General features: G+C 36.5%; 1 protein-coding gene across 3 annotated transcripts in view; it reads right to left on the reverse strand.

Annotated features, from left to right (window-relative positions):
- The window catches only part of Tox (thymocyte selection associated high mobility group box), a 334,717-nt gene that overhangs the window by 247,090 nt on the left and 66,767 nt on the right, over positions 1-20,860 (reverse strand). The window contains exon 1 of one of the 3 annotated variants that reach the window (XM_087190352.1): positions 8,916-17,236. The exons of the other annotated variants lie outside the window; for them this stretch is intronic. Within the exon in view, the coding sequence (XP_087046478.1) occupies positions 8,916-8,951 (36 nt within the window). The 5' untranslated portion in view covers positions 8,952-17,236. Of the gene's footprint in view, positions 1-8,915; positions 17,237-20,860 lie in introns of those variants that run through there. 3 annotated transcript variants of the gene reach the window in all.

Genomic DNA, 20,860 nt, shown 5'->3' on the forward strand with positions numbered 1-20,860 from the left:
TGGGAATAAACTAAGAGATAAATGTGAATCAGTGACCTCATCTGATTGTCTAAGTGGAGAAGGGATGGAGGAGGTATAAGAGGAAAATCAAGAAAGCTTGTTAGGAAGCTTCTGCAGCCAATGTATGAGATGTCTAGACAGGGAATGTCAGTGATGGAGAAACAGATGCTCTAAATATGGCAGAGAAAGACAGAAAGAGAGAAGTTAAAAGTGACTTTAAGGATGTTGTATTAAGTAACAGAATATCTCTTTCTGAAGTGGAGACAAGGGACAGGAAAAATCTAGAATTTTCTCTCTCTCTCTCTCTCTCTCTCCCACCCCTCCCTCTCTCTTTAGTTTTTGAAAGACAGTGTCTTGCTGTGTAGTTCAGGCTAGTTTTGAATTGTCTATGTAACCTAAGCTTGGCTTGATCTCATAGTTATCCTCCTGTCTCAGCCTCCTGAGTGTTGCAATTACAGGCACGGCCCAACCATGCTTGGCTAGAATTTTCTTATGACTCCTTTAGGTTTATAAATGGAGCTGAGGTGGTCAAATCAAATCTCTTAAAATTATTCAGTGTTAGTTAATATTTTATTTCATATTTAGCCTTCTGTTTATATTAAATGATTTAGTTCATATTTAATACTATTTGTGAAACAATAAACATATATTCCTTTGACCTTTGGCAGTAGATAGTTTTGTGAAGTTTCTGGAAGCACACCATGCACCTGGAAGCAGGGGGAACTTTTGCTGTCATCATGCCCACTGAGTGCCTTGCTCTTCCCAGGTCTGTCCCTCTAGATATGCTCACTACTTTCTTTAATAATGAAATCTAAGGGCCAGGGATTTAGCTCAGTGGCCAGAACCAAAAAAAGAAAGCTAAAACATATGGTTCCTCAGTGGGTGTCAGATACTGTGCTAAGTGGTTAAGTGACAATTTACAGAAACCCTCTGAGGTACATATTATTCCAGTTGTAAATTAAATGAGAAACTGAGGCTGAAAGAAGGTAAGGTTCAGTCTGATGTCTCTCCTAAGAAACCTATCCTGATGGTGAGGGCGTGGCTCCAGCCTGCCTCTGTACGTTCTCTAAGCATCTTTTTCCCCTTGTGAATCCTGAGAGGACAGAAAACATGGTCCCAAATTCTTTGACACCTTCTTATGAGATCTTTGTGGGTAAGGATCACAGCTGATTGTCTTTCCATCATCAGACTTTTGTCACTAGAACACAGAAAGTACTCGGTAAAAAAACAAAAACAGCAAAACACTTGCTTGAAATGAAGTCCCTGCAGCAGTTACCAGAGGTTGGCTGGGGTAAGGATGCCTAATTGTTATTGAATGGATCCAGATTTCAGTTAGGGGTAATGAAAACTTTCTGTAGATGAATGGCAGTAATAGTCACACAACAGCATGAAAGCATTTAATGCCACTGAAGTGTACATTTAAAAATGGCTCAAGTGGTAAGTTTTGTTATGTGTATTTTACCATAACAATATTTTGGTTCTTTTAAAAGATTATTGCCTAGTCACTACTGCTGCAAGAAAGGAAGGATGAATTGGATATTTTACAAGTCACAAATGTAAATGTAATGAGTTAGCAGAATCTGTCATGGAGAAAAGCAGTCTTACCCAACTGGGGAACTCATAATGACATATCCAATAGCTCCACTACCTCAGGGAAAGAAATCTACTTAGAATAGTACCAACACTGGGATGCGTGTAAAGACTATGTTCAAAGTAGATTATTTAGCCTCATGAATGATCTAGTCTACACAGTATATTTTCTGGTAGAAGAAGAGCAGGATGGAGTCAATCTAGGTTCTCAGCAGATCAGTCCCTCTCAGCATAGATTTCTCTAGTAATTGGTCAGGTGCTCCTGCCTTTTCAGACTAAAGTCTTGGGAATCCGCAGGGAAGTGTGCTGAAAGAAAATGACCCAAGGAAAAATGTGCAAGTAGCCAAGATCTTGACTTACACATCCTATCTATAAAGGGGTATTATAGGTGTCTGTCACACCTGCAGTCCCAGTCAGACAGAAGTCATTCCTGAAAATGCTTCCTGTAATGTCCTCACGTTCTTCAAGGCTTCCATCCAATTACTTATCCCTGAGAGATTGTATCTGCCTCACAGTTTAAAGATGGAACAGCTGCCAACAGGCCACAACGATCATTAATAAGTTAACTGTTACCAGATAAGATTGAAATCTATGCTAACCCTATTTTAAGTAATCCCTATGATAATTACTACACAAACTGCTGCCAAAATACAAAGTGTGATGCAGGAGTGAGGAGGTTAGGCTGTGGGTCCACTGCAGCCTAACTGGAGTTAGAACTAAGGTGTGTACCCTTCCCTGTCCTTTCCTGTCCCCACACCCCATCACCCACGCAGAGTAGCATATGACACCTAACTGGTATTACACACGAAGCCAGTGCCTTATACTGCTCTCCACGACCTTAAGGAATACAATTGAGAATTCAGTTGGGACTGTGGGAAACTATCATTAAGAGGACAGACCACTGTTCACTGCAGAAGAAGGGAAGGGAGAGAATGAGAAACTTCTCTGCACCATCTTTAAGCAGATCTAAAGATGAATTTCTAAACCAGAGTTCACCTCCACCCCACCAGTTCACCGCCATCCTATTCTGCATTTGGATTTTTAGAGCAAGAGAAGATGTAAGAGAATGAAAAGGCACTGATCATTCAACAAATAGGGAGTTCTTATTACATGTCAGATACTGTTCATGGGGCTTCCACATATGAACTCATTTCATTCCTCAACCTCTCTATGAGGTAGGAATGACTATAATCTCCATTTTTGTAGATGAATACATTCAGATGCAAAGCTATGAAACAGCTGAAAATCTCACAAAGAGGAAAGAAGGGAGGAAGGTGACAGGGGAGAGCTTTAATGGAAAGAGGATTTGATCCTTCCAAGTCCTGGGGAAGAAAGCAGCAGAGAGAAAAGTGTGGCACTCCTCCACCACTCAACAAACAGACCTTCCAACCACTCAAGTTTATCATGAATACCATCTTCACAGACCACTAAAAATTCTTCATTAGCCAACTCTACAGCTGAATAATTACAGAATTGCTTTCTTAAATTTTTGTTGAAAAAAAATAAATGAATGTATTAAAATGTCACATTCTGCTAAAGATACACAGCAGCCCACCCCCTCCACACTGTCCGTCTTTATGGCTACAGTCACTCCTGGTCAACCATAGTCTACAAGTACTACATGGAGAATTCTGTAAAAAACAATTCATAAGTTTTAAATAACTCCTATTATATTACATTGTTATATTTTTTCTATTAGTTATTGTTGTGGATCTCTTACTGTGCCCTATGAATAGATTAAACTTTATCATAATTTATAACAGATGAAATTGTATATATAGGTCTCAGTACTAATGATGGTTTCACGAATCCACTGGGGATCTTGGCACTTATCCCATGTGGGTAAGGGGGGATAACTGTGTGGGAAAAATATTGTTTTCACCCGTACATTCTGGGAAGGCAACCAGTGAAGACACTTTTCGCATCTGCTTTAGCTCATATTTCTGAATGTTCATTCAACCCACCCATTGCTCCTCTGCATGAAAGAATGTTATGCTCTCTACCTACTGCTCTTTAGCAGTTTCCTCTTGTTCTGTCCTCTGTGGAAACTAACAGATTACTACTGTCCGTAAAATTAGGAAACCATAGGCTCAGTCTAATAAAACAGTAGATCTCTATTGCTAAGCAACATAAAGGTGCATAGATAGAAAACTAGAACTGAAGTAGTAATCTGTTTTTCCCACACAGTTGTCCCCCCTTACCCACATGGGATAAGTGCCAAGATCCTCAGTGGATTCATGAAACCATCATTAGTACTGAGAGCTATATATACAGCTTCATCTGTTATAAATTCTTATGATAAAGTTTAATCTATACATTGGGCATAGTAAGAGATCCACAACAATAACTAATAGAAAAATTGTAACAATATAATATAATAGGAGTTATTTAAAACTTTTGAATTGTTTTTTACAGAATTCTCCATGTAGTACTTCTAGACTATGGTTGACCAGGAACCAATAACTTAATGTTAAGTTACAGTAACTATAATAAAATAGTAATACTCAGATTATGTTTAGTTTTTATTCCTATTTTTTATTTGCTTAGGCAAACAAATAAAAGATACATATTCCATAGATCTCATGTAATCTCTCAGAACCCACAAACAGCCCCTTGCCCATTATTTATCCATTTACTCAATAAAACAATCAGTGAAAAATATGGTGTGCTGAGGGTGCTCGATCTTGAGGCTGGAAAGCCTAAAATGGCATGCCAGGGATCATTCTTTGGAGGTCAGCAATGATAGCCACCTTTGTGACAAGTAACCCTAATAGCAATAATGGCAAGGAAACAACGATGAAAAAAACCAGGGAGGCTGAGGCTAGCTACGGTCACAGCGCTCACCATAGGCCCTGCAGCAGGTACTGTTGGAGATGCTTCAGGTCTGTGAGCTCACCGAGGCAGTGTAGCAACTGAAGCAGTATACGGTTTGCATCTTGAGTGTCCCCCCAAAATCTCACTATGCCTAAAAGCTTGATTTCCAGCTTGGTGTCATTGCAAGGTAGTGGAAACTTTAAGGTGAGGTGTGTGTGAGAGGTCTTCAGGTCCCTGAGAACATGCCCTTGATGAGGACTGTGGGATCCTGGCTCCTTTACCTTGTTCTTTTGCTTCCAGGGCAGGAGGTGAGCCATTTTGCTCTAGTAACCATTCTTACCGTGATGTGCAGCTTCATGCTGCAGCCTCCAAACTGTGAGCTAAAATGAACCTTTCCTCTTTATGAGTTGATTATGTTAGGTATTTGTTATAATAACAGAAAGCTAACACAGGTGGTTAATATTATTCTTGCTTCACAGAGGAACAAATGGCCCAGAAGTGAAAGCTCAGCCACACCATTGTCCTGGGCCACACAGCTGGCCAGAGTTCTAACTGCCTCCTGTACTCAGCACTGGCTCACGTTGTGGCCACTAACTGGCACGTAACATTGTGTCCAAAGGAGTCTTATTCAGAATGTTCCGGAAGCTCATGAAAAGAAAAGCCAGTGAGACTTAGGAGGAGGAGGAGGAGGAGGAGGATACTTGAAAAGCTTCTGAGAAGACGTATTCTTTGAGTTGAACTTTTAAGTATGAATGAGAGCAATTAGGTGAAAGGAGCGTAGTTCAGGATCTTCCAGACAGGTAATATGGTGTCTAAAGGCATCAAGTCCAGACATAGCCGGCTCCTTTTGGAAACCATAGCTTGTCAGAGATGGACTGTCTGCTACATAGCAAGGAGCAGAGAGAGAAGCTCAGAGAACTGGTCCTTTCACCTAGGCATAGGCCCTTCCTCTAATACAGAGATACCACTTTATCTCCACTGCACCTAGTCCTACATTTTGTGGAAAACTGTAACTTGAATTTTTAGTCACTTCAAGACCTTGAGGGTCAGACCTTGAAGTCTGACTGGAGAGTACAATGTTTGGAAATCTCATACCTGGTGTCCAAGCCCTCATCTATGTGTAACAATGAGGCTCTTTCCTAAATTTTTTTTTTTTTTTGTACCAGAGATTGGACTCAGGACCTTGCGCTTGCTAGGCAGGTGGTGGAACCACTGAGCTAAGTCCCCGGCCCTTTTCCTAAATTATTAAAGAAAACATTATCAGTTAGTCAATCAATCAAATTAAGTTACATCAGGTAATTCACCCTGCTTTTGCTATGGTCAGGATTAGTATTTATAGAATGAAACCACTTTATTCATTATTGATCTTAATTCTGGTGTAACTTGTAATTTATTTTCTATTCATTCTAGAGTATGTGTATGTACTGTGTATGTACATGGGAGTGGCCAAAAATATCTGATGTTATTTGCCCTGATCAGGTCTATGTTAAATTAACTGCTTTTCCAGGCACAGAAAGACACATACTTTTATTCAGGTGTGGATAAGAGGAGGCTGGATTTGATCAGTACATGCTGTATATAGCCTCTGAAATATCACCCTGAATCCTATGACTACGTACAACAGATAAAAATTTAAAAATAAAAGTACTCAAAAATGCTTAAAATTAAACAAAAAATAAATAAACAGATGACATTATTTTGCCCGAGTCATCCTTCAATCTTTTGTAAAAGCATAGGCCCTGTGTGTGTCCTCCTTGAGTCTTCTTCATAGGTCTGCCCTCCTCATGCAGAACAATGGCCAATTAGGCTGGGATTGTAACTCAGTGGTAGAAAGTATGTTTAGCATGTCCAAGGCACTGGGTTCAATCCTCAGTGAGCGTGCACACACACACACACACACGCACACACACAAATTCTAGAATAGCATCTGGCACGATTCTGTATATAACTAGAATGCTTGTCAAGAGCTATTATTGTGAGCTTCTCCAGACATTTTGAGATGTCATCCAGTCATTTTCTTACCTTTCAGAAAGATTCTACACTATGGCTTTGTATTAAAAAGTTAAACTAACAAAACAACTATTAGAAGCTCTAACATTTTCATACCCTCAGTTTGCTTTACCTTTTATGTCTTACCCTCTCTATTTAGTTGCATCATTGCCTGATTTTTCATACATTATCAAATGTTTGCATATTTCTTTTCATTTTTCATGAATGTGGTATTTCTTTGTCTATGTTTAAATTTTGTCTAAAAAACCTGCCACATTTCCTTGTTCTTCCTTTTCTTAAGGTCTTAGTAGAGTCAGTCTACTCATAATCACTTTCTACCTGTGAATTATTATAGCCTGTGCATTATACTCATAATTCTGGACTTAAAATAAATAAAAATGAAATAAAATTATATTTTCCCTTCTTTGACTTTAGAAATTTCATATTGCTCTTGGTTACGAATTTTGTGCCAAATCTATGTCTTCTTTGACGATTATTCTAACATGCTCCTTTTCCTTTCTTAAGATATCCATGTTATATGCTTATCTATTTGGCCCTTGAAAAACTACAGAGAACTTAAAAAAATCAGACCTCCCGATAAAGATCCAATCCAAAAATGGGCATCTGAAATGAACAGACATTTCTCAGATAAAGAAGTAGAAATAGCAAATAAACATATGAAAAAATGTTCAACATCGCTGGTCATTTGAGAGATGCAAATGAAAACAATGCTGAGATTCCATCTCACCCCAGAAAGAATGGCTGCTATCAAGAAATCAACCAATAACAAATGCTGGCGGGGCTGTGGAGAAAGAGGAACACTGCTCCACTGCTGCTGGGAGTGTAGACTGGTGCAACCACTGTGGAAATCAGTATGGAGATACCTCAAAGAACTAGGACTGGAAGTCCCATTTGACCCCACTATTCCATTGCTGGGGATCTTCCCCAAAGAATTAAAAGAATCATACCACAGTGATATATGTGCACCCATGTTCATAGCAGCACAGTTTGTAATAGCTAAAACTTGGAAGCAGCCCAAATGCCCATCAACTGGAGACTGGATAAAGAAAATGTGTTTTTTTTTAATATAAAATGAAGTACTACTCAACCATCAAAAATGAGAAATTAGAGAGAGTTATTGCTAAATGGATGCACATTGAGGTGATACTCTTAAGTGAAATAAATAGGACACACATGTGTAAATACTGAATAGTTTCTCTAGTGTGAGAAACTGAAAGTGTAAATAAGGACTAAATGTATAATAGGTAATGTGAAATAGGAAGAAAAGGGGCAAAGGGGAAGGAAGTGGGAGGGCTAGGGGAAAGGATAGAAGGGAATGGAATTAATATGAGAAGATGAAAAAATGGAAACAAAGTCTTTGTAAATAGGGAGGGGTGGAGGGGTTGAAGGGAGGGCAGGGGAATGGGGAAAAAATGAGAACCAAGATTATGTAAAAGTACAGATTTCCAATGATGAATATTTATATATTGTATACCTAAAATGTACCAATAAACTTAATTTTAAAAAAAGAAAACCTATTGAGAAATAATAACATTACACAAGACAATTATAAAATCTGAGGTTTCTGAGACAATTTTAAACAGGATCTACTGGCTCTAGAACTTTGAAGGTATCAGGCTTCTCTGTGGAAGAATTTCCTAGCAATGACACCAATTAAATTCTGAAATATTCAATCTAAATTATCTCTTACTTTTATCTGTTTTAAGCGTATACCATAGATTAATTTAGGTGGTTTATCTTGTATAAGTACCTTGTACTAACCGATTATGCCACTGGAGTGCCCAGGCAATTTATTTTTACTGGGACCTTTCAAATATTACATTTTGGATGCTAGAGCACAGCTCAGTGGTAGAGGGCCTGCCTAACATGCAAGAGGTCCTGGGTTCCGTTCCCAGCAGGGGGAAAAAGACCTTTCCGTAACAGTAGAAAAGTAGATATCATTTTGCTCTAAAAAAGGGAAAATATTTAAGTTCCTTTTACAACGTATGGCTCTCTGTACATAAAGATGAGGCAAGAGTTTCTAAAGTTTCACCCAAATCAAATAAATGTCTCTGTAAGACCAGTAAGGCACAAGACCATTAGGAGTACAAACAAGGTTAGGTATGGTATTGTTTTTTACAATCAGAAACTTGTTCTTTGCTTATGCTGTTTCTTCTCTTGTGTGAAGCTGCATTATCAACATTTTTCTCACATTCCATCTGAAATTTTCAGGCAATGGTATCATTTTTCAACAACAGTAGCCATTTCAGAGATTAAAAGACTTATTTTCCCTCATTTTGATAAGGCACAAACCACAAGTGTCCTTTAAAGTTAAGGTTATCATTGGCACCAGTGATGTCACATTAGAATTTAAAAGCTGAGAGATATTTTTGATTTGTTAAGATTTAGTTTCTGGCTTTTAGAACCTGAGGAAACTCTTCCTCCAAAGCAGGATGCTATTTGTTATCTCTCCAAGCTCCCTAATTATTAAGGATGCTGGAAATAAGACATTTTTGACTTACTATTTTTTGCTTAAGTTTTCCTTTTGTTGGTTCCATCTGGAAATCACTAATAAGCTGACTTGGTAAAATGGCAGACACAAAGGACTGTATCTTGAATCCTTGCTTTCCCTGAGATCCCGGACCAGCCTGTTACAAGGAAATGTCAGTGAACTTGGGGAAAGTGAGTAATCCTGAGACTGTTCCTAACCAGCTTCAGCCCTCAGGCAAAGGCCCTTAGGTTCTCTAGGAATTTGTTTTCTTCATCTATCAAGTGACAGTTGGGCTGAATGACCTCTGACCTCCCTTCTCCGCTTTAGAATTGAAACAATATTCCCCAAATACACTGAAGTCCCTTAAGAACTGCACTGCGGTAAGCCTACATTATGTCAATTCACATCAATCAAAAGGGGACTTATCTAAAAAGTATGAGCAAGCTTGATTAACCAAAGAATGTCAAACTCAACCAACTTTAATCGAATAGATTTGATATAAATTGCAAGTGTATTGTTCACATACCCTTTATGACTGAAAGGAACAATGACCAAATATTTTCCAAATTGTCTTCTAATGAATCTGAAAGACTGTTTATGTAGTGGAAAGAACCATTGTTTGCTTTTCCTCACAACCCTTGCTCTGAGTTGCTAATTACTCAATAGAATTCTCCATTCCTCTGTATGGTGAAGAATCAGAGTATAGCAGGAGGACTAAGGATTTCAGGACTTTTCCTTACATCTTCATTATTTCCTTGTGCACACTGCATTTCCTTCCTAATTTTCATTAATGTTTCCCTCCTTTTTAAATTCTCGTCTGCTTTCATTATCCTTTCCACAGGATAATGTCCTTCCATTGTCTTTTTTTTTCCCATTTCTCACTTATCATTACTCTAACTGCTTCTTTCTGGCTTCCCACTCAATTTTTCCTTCAGGCTAAACACTGAAGAATCTAAAACATTTCTGTAAACTGATAAAAAGTGGTTTTCTTTCTTCCTTCAGAAAAATATTCAGCAAAATTGTATAAAGCCCTTATATACTTACCTCTGGTTTTAGATAGAGGAAAAATAATGTAAATACTTTTCTTTTAAAAAGTGTGTTCTCAGAGAAGAACTAACACATTGTTTACTGAATTAACTCTTTATAATTAACACTTTATCCTGATTTCATACCCATTAAAGGGAAAATGAAAAAAAGTCTGAAAAGAATAATTACAATGTTCCCTGCTTAACAGAAATCCAGAGAATTCGAATGTAAAAAATAATTCAGTTAAAACTGGACTCTGAAAGGCATCAATTCTTTCCATTTCGGAAAACTTGAAGTCCAGTGCTTTTTTTTTTCTTTTGAGGCAGGGTCTCACTGTGTAGTTCAGGCTAGCTTTGAATTCACTATGTACCCAGGCTGGCCTCGAACCCATGACAATCCTCCAGCCTCAGGCTCTGGAATGCTTGGATTACAGGCATCTGCCACCATGCTAGGCCTTCCAGTGCTATCTCTAACCCACAGAAGTTCAAGGGTTCTGAGAGGTACAAAAGTCACCTCCCATCCTGTCAAAGACATCCATTTTTCAAGTTCAACAAACACTAATTTGAGTGCTAATGGCACTAATCATTAGTTAAATAAACAAACCATTTGTGTGTAAAACTGTCAACAAGACCTTAATCTGCTCACAGGGATCAACCTTGTGCCCACCGATTTAAGTTTAGCAGCTTGAACTGTCTACCATGGCAGAATCTCATCAGCCACTCCAGCACAGCCAGGCAGGACAAGGCTCACCTGACTCAAAGTGCAATGGGAGTCAGGTAAGAGTATCACAGCAGAGCTTTTTATGAAGACCTGTTGTTAGGCCTCAGGAAACGCTTCTGCGACCCTCGAGTCTGTGATGTGCCCTGCTGGTCTCTTGGCTGCTTCCTGAGCCCTCACTGGCCCACCCTCCTGGATCCTCTTGATTGACAAAAGCCAAAGAAATATGAGCAGAGCACACCCTGGCTTCAAAATCTCCACAGGCCCCTCTCTACCAGGTGAACTCAAAACAGTGAGGATCAAATGTATGCTCACTGTCGCTCACTGGTAGTGACACCATTGGCTGCCAACAGGGGGCACTTCCTTAAAGGTTTTGTGTGTGTGTGTGTGTGTGTGTGTGTCAAGGCATCTGATATTAGTTTTTATTTTCATTTTATAAGTGCTCTCATTTAATCTCAAGTATTAAATGCACATTGTTTTCCTCCCTTTCTGTATTTGATGGTTGGGTTGATTCCAAATTTCCTAACATGGCGCACCCAACTCACCCCCTCTGAGCCAACTGTGCTGCTCTGGGTCCTTCTTTCACTCCCCAACCTCTTTCCCTGGTTCAGGGACATCAGTGCTTTCACTTCACCAGGCACACGCAGGAGTCTGTGCCCAGGTATCTAGAATGCCATTTACCATGTCTCCTCTGGAAGACATGCTCAGTATTTATCATTAACCACATCTGTCGCAAAATCCAGGGAGTCACAGCTCCTGTTTGCCTCACATCCATTCATTCATTCACTACTCACTCATAGAAACAATTCTACCTTGAGAAGCTTGGACTCTGGAACCAGCCAACCTGAATCAAGTGCTGGTTGGGCACTCACTTGATATATAAATGTGGACAAGTCACTTAATCTTCTTGGCCCAGTGTCTTTAGCTATAAAATACATTTAATCCTATTTTTGCAATATTTGACATAAGGTAGGAAAATAGTAAGTGTGGACATTAGGAGTCTTAGATTCTTGTCTTTATCCTACTCATTATTATTATATGAGTGAGGTTAGTCTGTGGATAAAATCAACACTGTCTATCTTACTAAGTGGTCCACTATCACATTCTATGTAAAATGAGGGGGCATAAACTAAATAGGCCTCTTCTATGTTTAAAATTCTAAAATTTTCTCTTTACTTGTGTACCTAGAATACTTAAGAGCTATTTATGTAATTTTTTCTTACCCTGTCTACAGAATTCCTTCACATACTTAAACCAAAAGGATTTCCAAAAATTCTAAATTCTGTTCAAGTATTAAAAGATTCTGATTACTAATGATAAAAGGATGGGAGCCCAAGAAATTTAAAATTTTGTATTTGCAAGTGTTTGTACTATATATCAAGAAGCCCAAAGTATCACTTGCCAAGGATAAGACATTAGTTAACCAATCATTTCCTATCACTCAGATCACATTAACTTTCCTCAAATACGTGATATGAAGGATAAAGCCATTTCAGAGTTTAGTGAATCAAAGACTTGAAGCCAGAAGAAACTTCTGCATAAGGTAGATATTGTCTATTTATGTCCCAGGCTACATTTATACTGTATATTAATCCATAATATGAACAAGGGAAGAACTGTTGAGAATAATTTACTTCTCTATAGAGACTACTTGAATCTTTATTATTATGGAAAACACAGGCATTGAAAATACCACAACAGGTACTCAATAAATTCACCTCTAGTGATTGTCAAGTCCACAGATCTACTTCTTACTTCAGACGCCTAAATTTACTTCCAAGTACCTGTAAATATTTAGGCCTAATTTTATTAGTAAAGCCATGACAAGGCCAAAGCCCTAAATGAGGTGTGACACTACAGTAATGTGGCTATTTTTTAAACAAGCATATTAGAACTAACCACAGATATTAACTAGTTCTTTTCCAAGTGCTGAAGTTACCTTAAGAGAATTCTGATGGATTCATCTCTATCTCAGAATTCCTGTTTTGACATTACCGATCTTAATTAATGCACGTATATATGTATATAAAAGCCTTATTTTTAGGGAGAAGCTACCCCAAAAGTCAATCAGATGTTTTAGGGCAAGAATAGAAAAATGTTGTGGCATAATCTAGCTTCATTTTAAATTCTTCCAACTTCGTTGCATGTTTGAATAGTTTTATAAAATTGAACTGTAGAAAAATTCAGAGCTAAACAAATAAAATAGGTAACTTGAGGGCAGTAGACTAACCCTACAAAATAATGTAAGCTAAATAATGAAATTAATTTTCATTATGATTTATAAATCCCTTTTCTACAGACAGTTACAGAAGAGGTGCTTCAAACAATAATAATATTTTGGAGTTCACTGTGTAGTGTTAATAGGGATAACACTTATTTGGGTCTATAAATTATATTCATTATGGAGCATGGACATAATTTTATGACTTCCTTCCACTAGGTATGTCAGGTATGCTAGATCATTGTGAGACCCTAAGTAAATCTATCATCCCTCTACAGTATGTTCTACCATGAGGTTTTGTTTTTTTTTTTCAGTGCTGGGGTTTCTAAAGAACCATGTAGGCAAAAATGGAGATTTGATCAAACATGTGGAACTGATTGACACTGGCATTCAGCCCTGAATTCATTTAAATTGTGCCTCCAAATACAGTAGAGAAGGATCAATGAATGGATACTTCTTGTCTTTGGGTGACGCCAAACCCCAAGAGGTACCCTAAATATAAGTCTTACAACCACAAAATCTACTTTTCCTTTTTTCTGTTCCTTTTTCTCTTTTGGAACCCATCAAATCCTCTGTACATAGCTATTTCCCTAAGCTAGTTTTGATATAACACTTTGAAACCATAGAATGATCCTGAGAGGTGAGCATCCATCCCATTATACAACTGTGAAATTGGTTCATATTCAGAAAAATTTGGGTGGTATCATTAAAAGACTCAAAAGGAAAAATAAATGAAGTCCATTTTAACTTTCATGGTTCTCATCAAAAAACAAAAACAAAAACAAAAAAAAAACAGGTGGATGATAGCCACCAACACTGTGTGAAGCAAAAGCACTGACAAACTGTGAATAATTAACAGATTTGAAAATGTAAGTAGTTTAAGCCAATCACACATTTGGCAGAAGTGAAAGTTGACCATAGTAACTCGCTACTACAAGTACACTCTTCTTCAAAAACAATTTCCCACCTGTTCCTGGCAGACTATGGAAAGCTGATTCCCTGTTCATATTTCCACAAGCTGTGATGATGCCTCTGAAATCCTGCAGAATATAACAGGATATTTAGAACAGTTTATATTCGAAGCATTTCAGATAGTTTTCTATAAAAGAATTTTTATGATTTAAAATAAATTATTTCCCCAGGGAATATATTCTTTCTTCATCTAGTACAAATATTAAAAAAAATTTATTTTTATTGTGTTATAGTAGATCATTTAAAAAACCTACATCAAGACTTTTTCAAAATGCAACCTGCGTCCTCCTCATACATACATAAAAACTGGAAAAAAAGTTGGAAAATGTATTTTAAGGGTGACTGGTATCATTCAAATAAATACATCATTCAAGGCATCATTCAAAAAAAAATACATACTAACTCCTTATCCAACACAAGAAAGCATAAAATGAAGAACGAAGAAATTAATAGTATGAATGAACTGGATGTTTTACTGCTTCCAAAAGTTCACTTTAAATTTAAGTTTTAGTTGCAGAATGGCTGAGAAAATTCAGGTCATGTGGTTGGCCATTTAGCCCTGTACATACTATTTCCCTAAGCAAAAATGGTAAACTTTCATCTTTGTACAAAGTTGTCTTAAGATGATAAAATGATGGGACTGTTATTATTTTCCACAAAGTTTTGGGTGAAATTAGGTTCACTGGTTTCCTATATAATTTCACTCTTTTTCAACTATTAACTTTTTCTTTGCCATTCTCACACAATTTTCCTTTCTTAATTTTTATTTTGTTAATTATCTGCACACATTTTATATTTTGCTTAGTTATTATTTCAATGGGTTATATTTAGAAGCCAATGCACTGTGTTTCTTTCAAAATATGAAAGAGTTTCACCTTTGATAGTACACATCCTTTCTTTTCTATGTTTATGTGATGGTGGTAATAAAAGATTTTTCAAAAGTGCCTCAGAGCTTGAGATTTTATTTTAAATAATTCATAGCCAAGACTTGTAACTGGTGCAAAAATAATTCTGCTGCTGAGATGCAAAGGAATCACTTTTGATGTTTAATAGTTAGAATTCTATTTCCTACTCATGGCTGCTATTTGAATAATGGCACAGCCTAGATGCATAGCCGTTAAGTCTGCAATATATTGCAAAATCAGTAGGAATCATGGGGTGATTCTAGCCCTTCCAATAGTCACTCCAGTTAAAATGAGTCCCAGTCAGGTGGAAAGCAAAACAGAATGAATACTCAAAAAAACATTTTAATCAGATTAACAAAATTCTGGGGTCTTGTGCTCCATTCTCTTTCTCTCTTATCTGGAAAAAAGAAAAAACACTACTAGTCACTTCTGATACAAGGACTAAGCAATGATTTAATAGAAGTTGACCCTTCTTAGGACGTAAAAAATTTTCTGCTACCAGAGTACTTCTGGTTATCATGTACAGGAGCCCAAAATATTTGAAGGACTTCTTTGCTCTTGACCTCAGAGAGATATTAGCAGAAAGTCTGAAGTAACTTTCAGGGTTTCAGCTGTGGTACCACCAAAGTCACTCGGTGTTGGTGCACCTTGTCCTTTCTTGGTAATTGTGACTCTTGCCAGTGTTTTCATCCAAAGGTGACTGTGATCACCTGGGCTTAAGGGCCTCTTTGTACAGTGACTTTAAGGAAACTAACCATTTTATAAACCTGTGCTAACGGGTGACTTTTACCTTCCACGTTGCATGATTTTGTTCAGTCACCTATTGGACAGCAGCAACACACTATATAATAACGTAAATCCCATATTTATAGAGAGCCCACTATGTGCTAGGTCATTTTCTTCTCAATAAACATACCACATGGAAAATTTTAAATATTGAACTAAGAATGAGCAGTGGCATTGCAGAAGTGCTTTTATAATAAATGAAAAAAATTTTAAAAACTTGCTATTTATTATTTATTTCAAGACAACTAAAAATCTCCTAGTGCTCAAGCTGCATTAACACTTATGGTCCTGAGGGGTCTTATTGGGCAAGATGTCATTTCGGAAAACTAAATAATAACCTTAGTGTTAATGAAACTCAGAATTGCTGAGGGTTCATAATTTACAAACAGGGAGCAATTAAGGCAGTGAAGGAACAAACAGCATCTTCCTGTTGGAAAATAACACTCTGAATCTGACTGAGGTCTCAATGAACTGGGTCACCATCCAACAATTAACCTCAGAGAAAACTGAGAAGAGTATTGCAAATAAAATTCCTAGAAGCAGTTCACAAAATGTCAAAAGTAGAAGGAGCCTAAGAGATACCGTCTAAACTAACTACTTTCAAAACATCACAGAATGACAGTAGAAACAATTTTATTTAAGTCATTATAAAAATAACTACAGAGATTTAATGATAAAGCTTTATTCAAAATGTCCGTCCTTGCCTTATGAATAAAGAGTGATATTATGTCTAATAGAAAATTCTTGCAAAACAAATTCATACATACAGTTTTACATGTTTTTTAGAAAAAGTTTAGGCCCAAATTGGAATGATAATCAGAATAGAAGTGAATTCACTAGTGTATAGTTGTTAATATCCATTAACTGTTATTACAGTTATGTAACTTCAGGTCATAGTCTGAGATAAATCTTTATAGAAAATCACTTTTCCTAAAAATAAAGAAAGTGTATTCTTCTCCCCTGTCCACAAGATGAGCACAATCCCAAAGACTCCATAGCTACTCAGCACCTCAGAAAAATTTTCAAAATCATGCTGCATTATAAAGCATTCTTGTTGAGCCCAGTGAAAATATCTCTAAAAGGCAGAGCAAGATGGAAGCTGAGTAAGGTCCTCCAGTGATTATCTTCTCACATACACACCAGAGTGAACAGCTATTCATGCATTAAAGGACCTTCACACAAAGGAAACCAGGTAAGAGATAGTGCCTGGTTTCAGAAAATATCTGTATTTGCTGGCAGGTTTCAGTTCTGAAGGTAACTGACCAATTTATTCCTGGCCGTGATCTGTAGAAAGAACCAGGAAGCAGCTGAACTAACGAACATATTTGACTACCTTTAGCAATAACTCCCTGTATGTTCAGGTAACTCCCTATGTCTTTACTCCCACACACAGTCCCGTGCAAGCTGGCCATTTGAAATTCTAGATAAATTCCACTGTTTTAGCCATGAAGACAATGAAACACCAGGAAGTGAGAACTCATCCTCAAAATGCAGAACTTAAAAACAAAGCAAAATTTCTGGCCTTCTTAGACCAAGTTAATATATACCCCACAAAGAGCAGCCAAGTAAGGAGTTTTCTTTGACATTTTCTCAGTTTTTATACTGCTGAGAATGGAGCAAGAAAGGACAAAAAGTGAACCTACTGGTGATTGTTCCTAGAGACATTATTTAAACATTAAAGTGACAATCTCTACTAAAAATAATTTGCATTTCTATCATATATTCTATTCATGTTTATATAAATATAAGCACAGATATTAATATATGAAGATGGTTAATGCAAAGAAATAAAAACGTTGCCATATATGCTCTAATTTATTCAAGCAATTTTAAGGTAGTTGGAAATGTATTCCATGGAATAATTTTTAATGATAGTATTATCTACCAATTATTAAAAGTGGAAAAAAACAGCTGGTGATCTAAGAGAATATACATCCTCAAAGGGATCTTAACTGTATTTAAATCCATAATACAAGTCAGTTTGCTCTTTCAACATAGGCACCATAAGAACAGTTAATTAATCATTCAACTGCTAACAAATGTGACTCAGACTTCACTTGGCAATTATGTGGTTATCCAGAGAATCAATAGCAATTAAGTTTCTTATCAATAAACTCCCATCTTCAATGGAAAACAAAGACCCCAAAGTTTTATATCCTGTTCTTCTAAATAAATTAGAGGAAATATACACTTTTATTAGCATACTGGGCTGAAAGGACTTGAAAATCTAACATCTTCTTCCACTTTTGAATACAGACTAAATCCAATGTGTTAATGATCATATATGAAATATGTCAAAGTATTAAATATTAGAAACTAGATTTAGAAAAAAAAATCCTCAACTGAGTTGATAATCAAAGCAGACCAATAGCTAAGCAATTATTCAGTCTGCTGAAAACAGCAGTGTGGTGGATCTGTCCAGCTCTCCATTTTTTTATCTATAAATTATTTTAAATCCCTTGTTAAAAAAAGATTTCAATAGGATTTCAAACAATGCATTTCAAACACTCAGGTAGAAGAGCATTTCTGCTAGCTCCTGATACCTTTATGAACTTTCGAGTTAAACCACTTCTATGGATCACAGAGTGCTTTATAGTTTCCCAAAAGGAAGTGAATCTGTTTGAAAAATGATTATTTAGAAAGTTTGCCTCTTTTCGGAATGTAGTCAAAGAAGAGAGAAGAGTGGAGTGGTGGAGGTTTCTATACTAAGCAGGCTTTGAAAATTAAAAGCACAGAAGTATATGTTCTTGTATTATATAGTCACACTAATAAAAGCAATAAAACATATCCAGGGGATGCCTGACATGAACAATTTCATAAGCCTGGGATCGATCCCAGATTCTTTTCAAGTGAGGTTGCTTTGCAGTAACCCGTTCCCTTGTGCATCTCTATCACTGTACTTTACTAAGCCTATGCTAAATATAGGAGAGCCTGGAATTTTAGGTTTTGTGACAATGTATTAAAACTTTTGTAAAGTTTAGTATATAGTCAGAATTAATGCCAGTGCATGAGAAAAGCAACAGCTTGGAACCACCCCAGGCAAAATTTTATTCTCTTCTGGGATCTTTTTATTAGGATAATGTTTATGAAACTGTTGCTTCAACTACATAAGAATACTCAAATATCACAAATGATTAAACAGAGAGTGAGACACCTAAATATGCAAACATTTCAATATTCAACAATGTGGGATGTAGCTCAGTGGTAGGGCACTTACCTAACATGCATGAGGCTCTGGGTTCAGTTCTCATTACCATAAGAAAATGAGCACTTAAAAACTTTTATTTCTTTGACCCAGTATTGAAAAAGCCATTAGATTAATGAATTAAGTAAAATCAAAATTAGACGATCTTCAATTTTTTCTATTAGAACATTAAAATCAGCTTAACTCATCTCTATTGCAAGTTCCAAAGCATTAACATAAAAAAGCCTACACTTTCACTTCATTCTAATCTTTGTACTAATATAAAATACTCAAATGTATTGTAAACATCAAGAATTTCAAGTTGATCGTCTGAATCTTACATTGCATTGTCTATCCTTTGGTGTGTGGTAAGCATTTAAAAATTTTTTAACCTCTAAAATTTCATTTTCACACCATTGTTTTTTAGTTTTCATATGAAATGCCTATAAAAACCAAACTGAAATAGTTTCTGTTACCTTTTGCAGTATTTCACCAACACAGAAATCTTTACATTAATCCTAATAAAGGTGCTAAATCTTTCTTTGCTTTAATGGTCAATTTTTCATCATCAAATATTTATGGGCATCTATTATACAAGAAGCAGTGTACTATAAACTGGTTCTACAAAGACTTAGAGAAACATACATATGATTACATGATTTATAACAAAATTATCAGCCAAATCAGGATGATTTTAAATGACTTCCTGAACACAAGAAGAAAGACTATTGATAATATATCCTGATCATTTGACATCAGCATATAAATCTATATATGCCAGATTATAATCTAGACAATAGCCCTTAGTACTACTTACCGGAGCATTACACTAAAAACAAGAGAGGTTTGGTTCCCTTTCTGAAGAAACAGATTCCACTACTGGATCAGGATATAATTCTCTCTCTCTCTCTCTCTCTCTCTCTCTCTCTCTATATATATATATATATATATTTTTTTTTTTTAACTTATTTTTTTTGGTGTTTCGAGACAGGGTCTCACATGTAGTTCAGGCTGGCTTGAACTCACTATGTAGCCCAGGCTGGCCTTGATCATACAGCTAGCCTCCGGAGTGCTAGGGTTACAGGTATGTACCACCATGTCTGGGAAGGATGTAATTTCTTTTAGTCAATGTGTACAAAGGCTGTAGGTGTATTCATAAAAATACAATGTGTGTGTGTGTGTGTGTGTAAAATAACCTGTAAAAACATGGGAATTATATAAGATACCTCAAATAGTTCCAAAGGTTGCAGTATCTTTAGGATACAAATAGAACATGTAACTGAACAAACAAATACAATTTGCATAGTTTAAAATTGCATCCCTTTGCCTCAACATCATCTTCCTACTCAACCTAAGACTTAGAAAAAAGTCCATTCTTAACTTCAAAAACATTGTAAACAATCTGGGGATCTCCTAGATGCTTTAAAGATAGCTGCTGTCTGAAACTGAACGCTTAGATTTCTCATAAAAGTAATAAAATGTTGGAGTTGACAGAAGTTGAATTGAGATTTAATCTTTAACCACTGCACCAGATTTCTCTCTATTGCCAAATTAAATCGAGAAGTTGATCAGCTCTTTTTACTGAGTCAGTCTAATGACTACATCTGCATAACCTTAAATTTATTTTCTTTGTCAGCAGGTGTTTTTGCCCAGAATTTTGATTCTCTGCTTTGTTTTTCTTTTGAATCATGATCTATGTATAGGAGGGGAAAATAAAGCTAAAGAACATCACCTACATAATGTGAAACCTATAAAGAAATCTTCATTTTGGGTGAAATCTGCGTGTGTAGTGAATCATCTCATAATACTTTCTCCTATCTATTTTTATATGGAGAGAGGGTGCTATATTTTAAATATGTAACAGGAACACTGAAGGATCATTATAACATTATTTTTCTACGTATAAATGTTTTCCTATACTCAAACTTATAATCATGCCAAAAATATATTCTTACATGTTGACTTGCAATTTAGTGAAATCATTTCTCAATGCATTTGCATTTGCATTTGCAAAGTATGCTGTGAAATTGTAGACTATGGACTAGATCAAATTAATCAAATCAAATGTCCCATGTGATGTGGAGGTGTTGCATTACTTATGAATCACACCTTCTCTACTAATTTTATGGTAACTTGCACCTGAGATGGCATAGTATCAGTAGTTC

This window comes from Heterocephalus glaber, unplaced genomic scaffold (assembly GCF_053883595.1).
Source record: "Heterocephalus glaber isolate CG9 unplaced genomic scaffold, H.glaber_assembly_v1.0 deba00001553, whole genome shotgun sequence".
NCBI lineage: Eukaryota > Metazoa > Chordata > Mammalia > Rodentia > Bathyergidae > Heterocephalus > Heterocephalus glaber.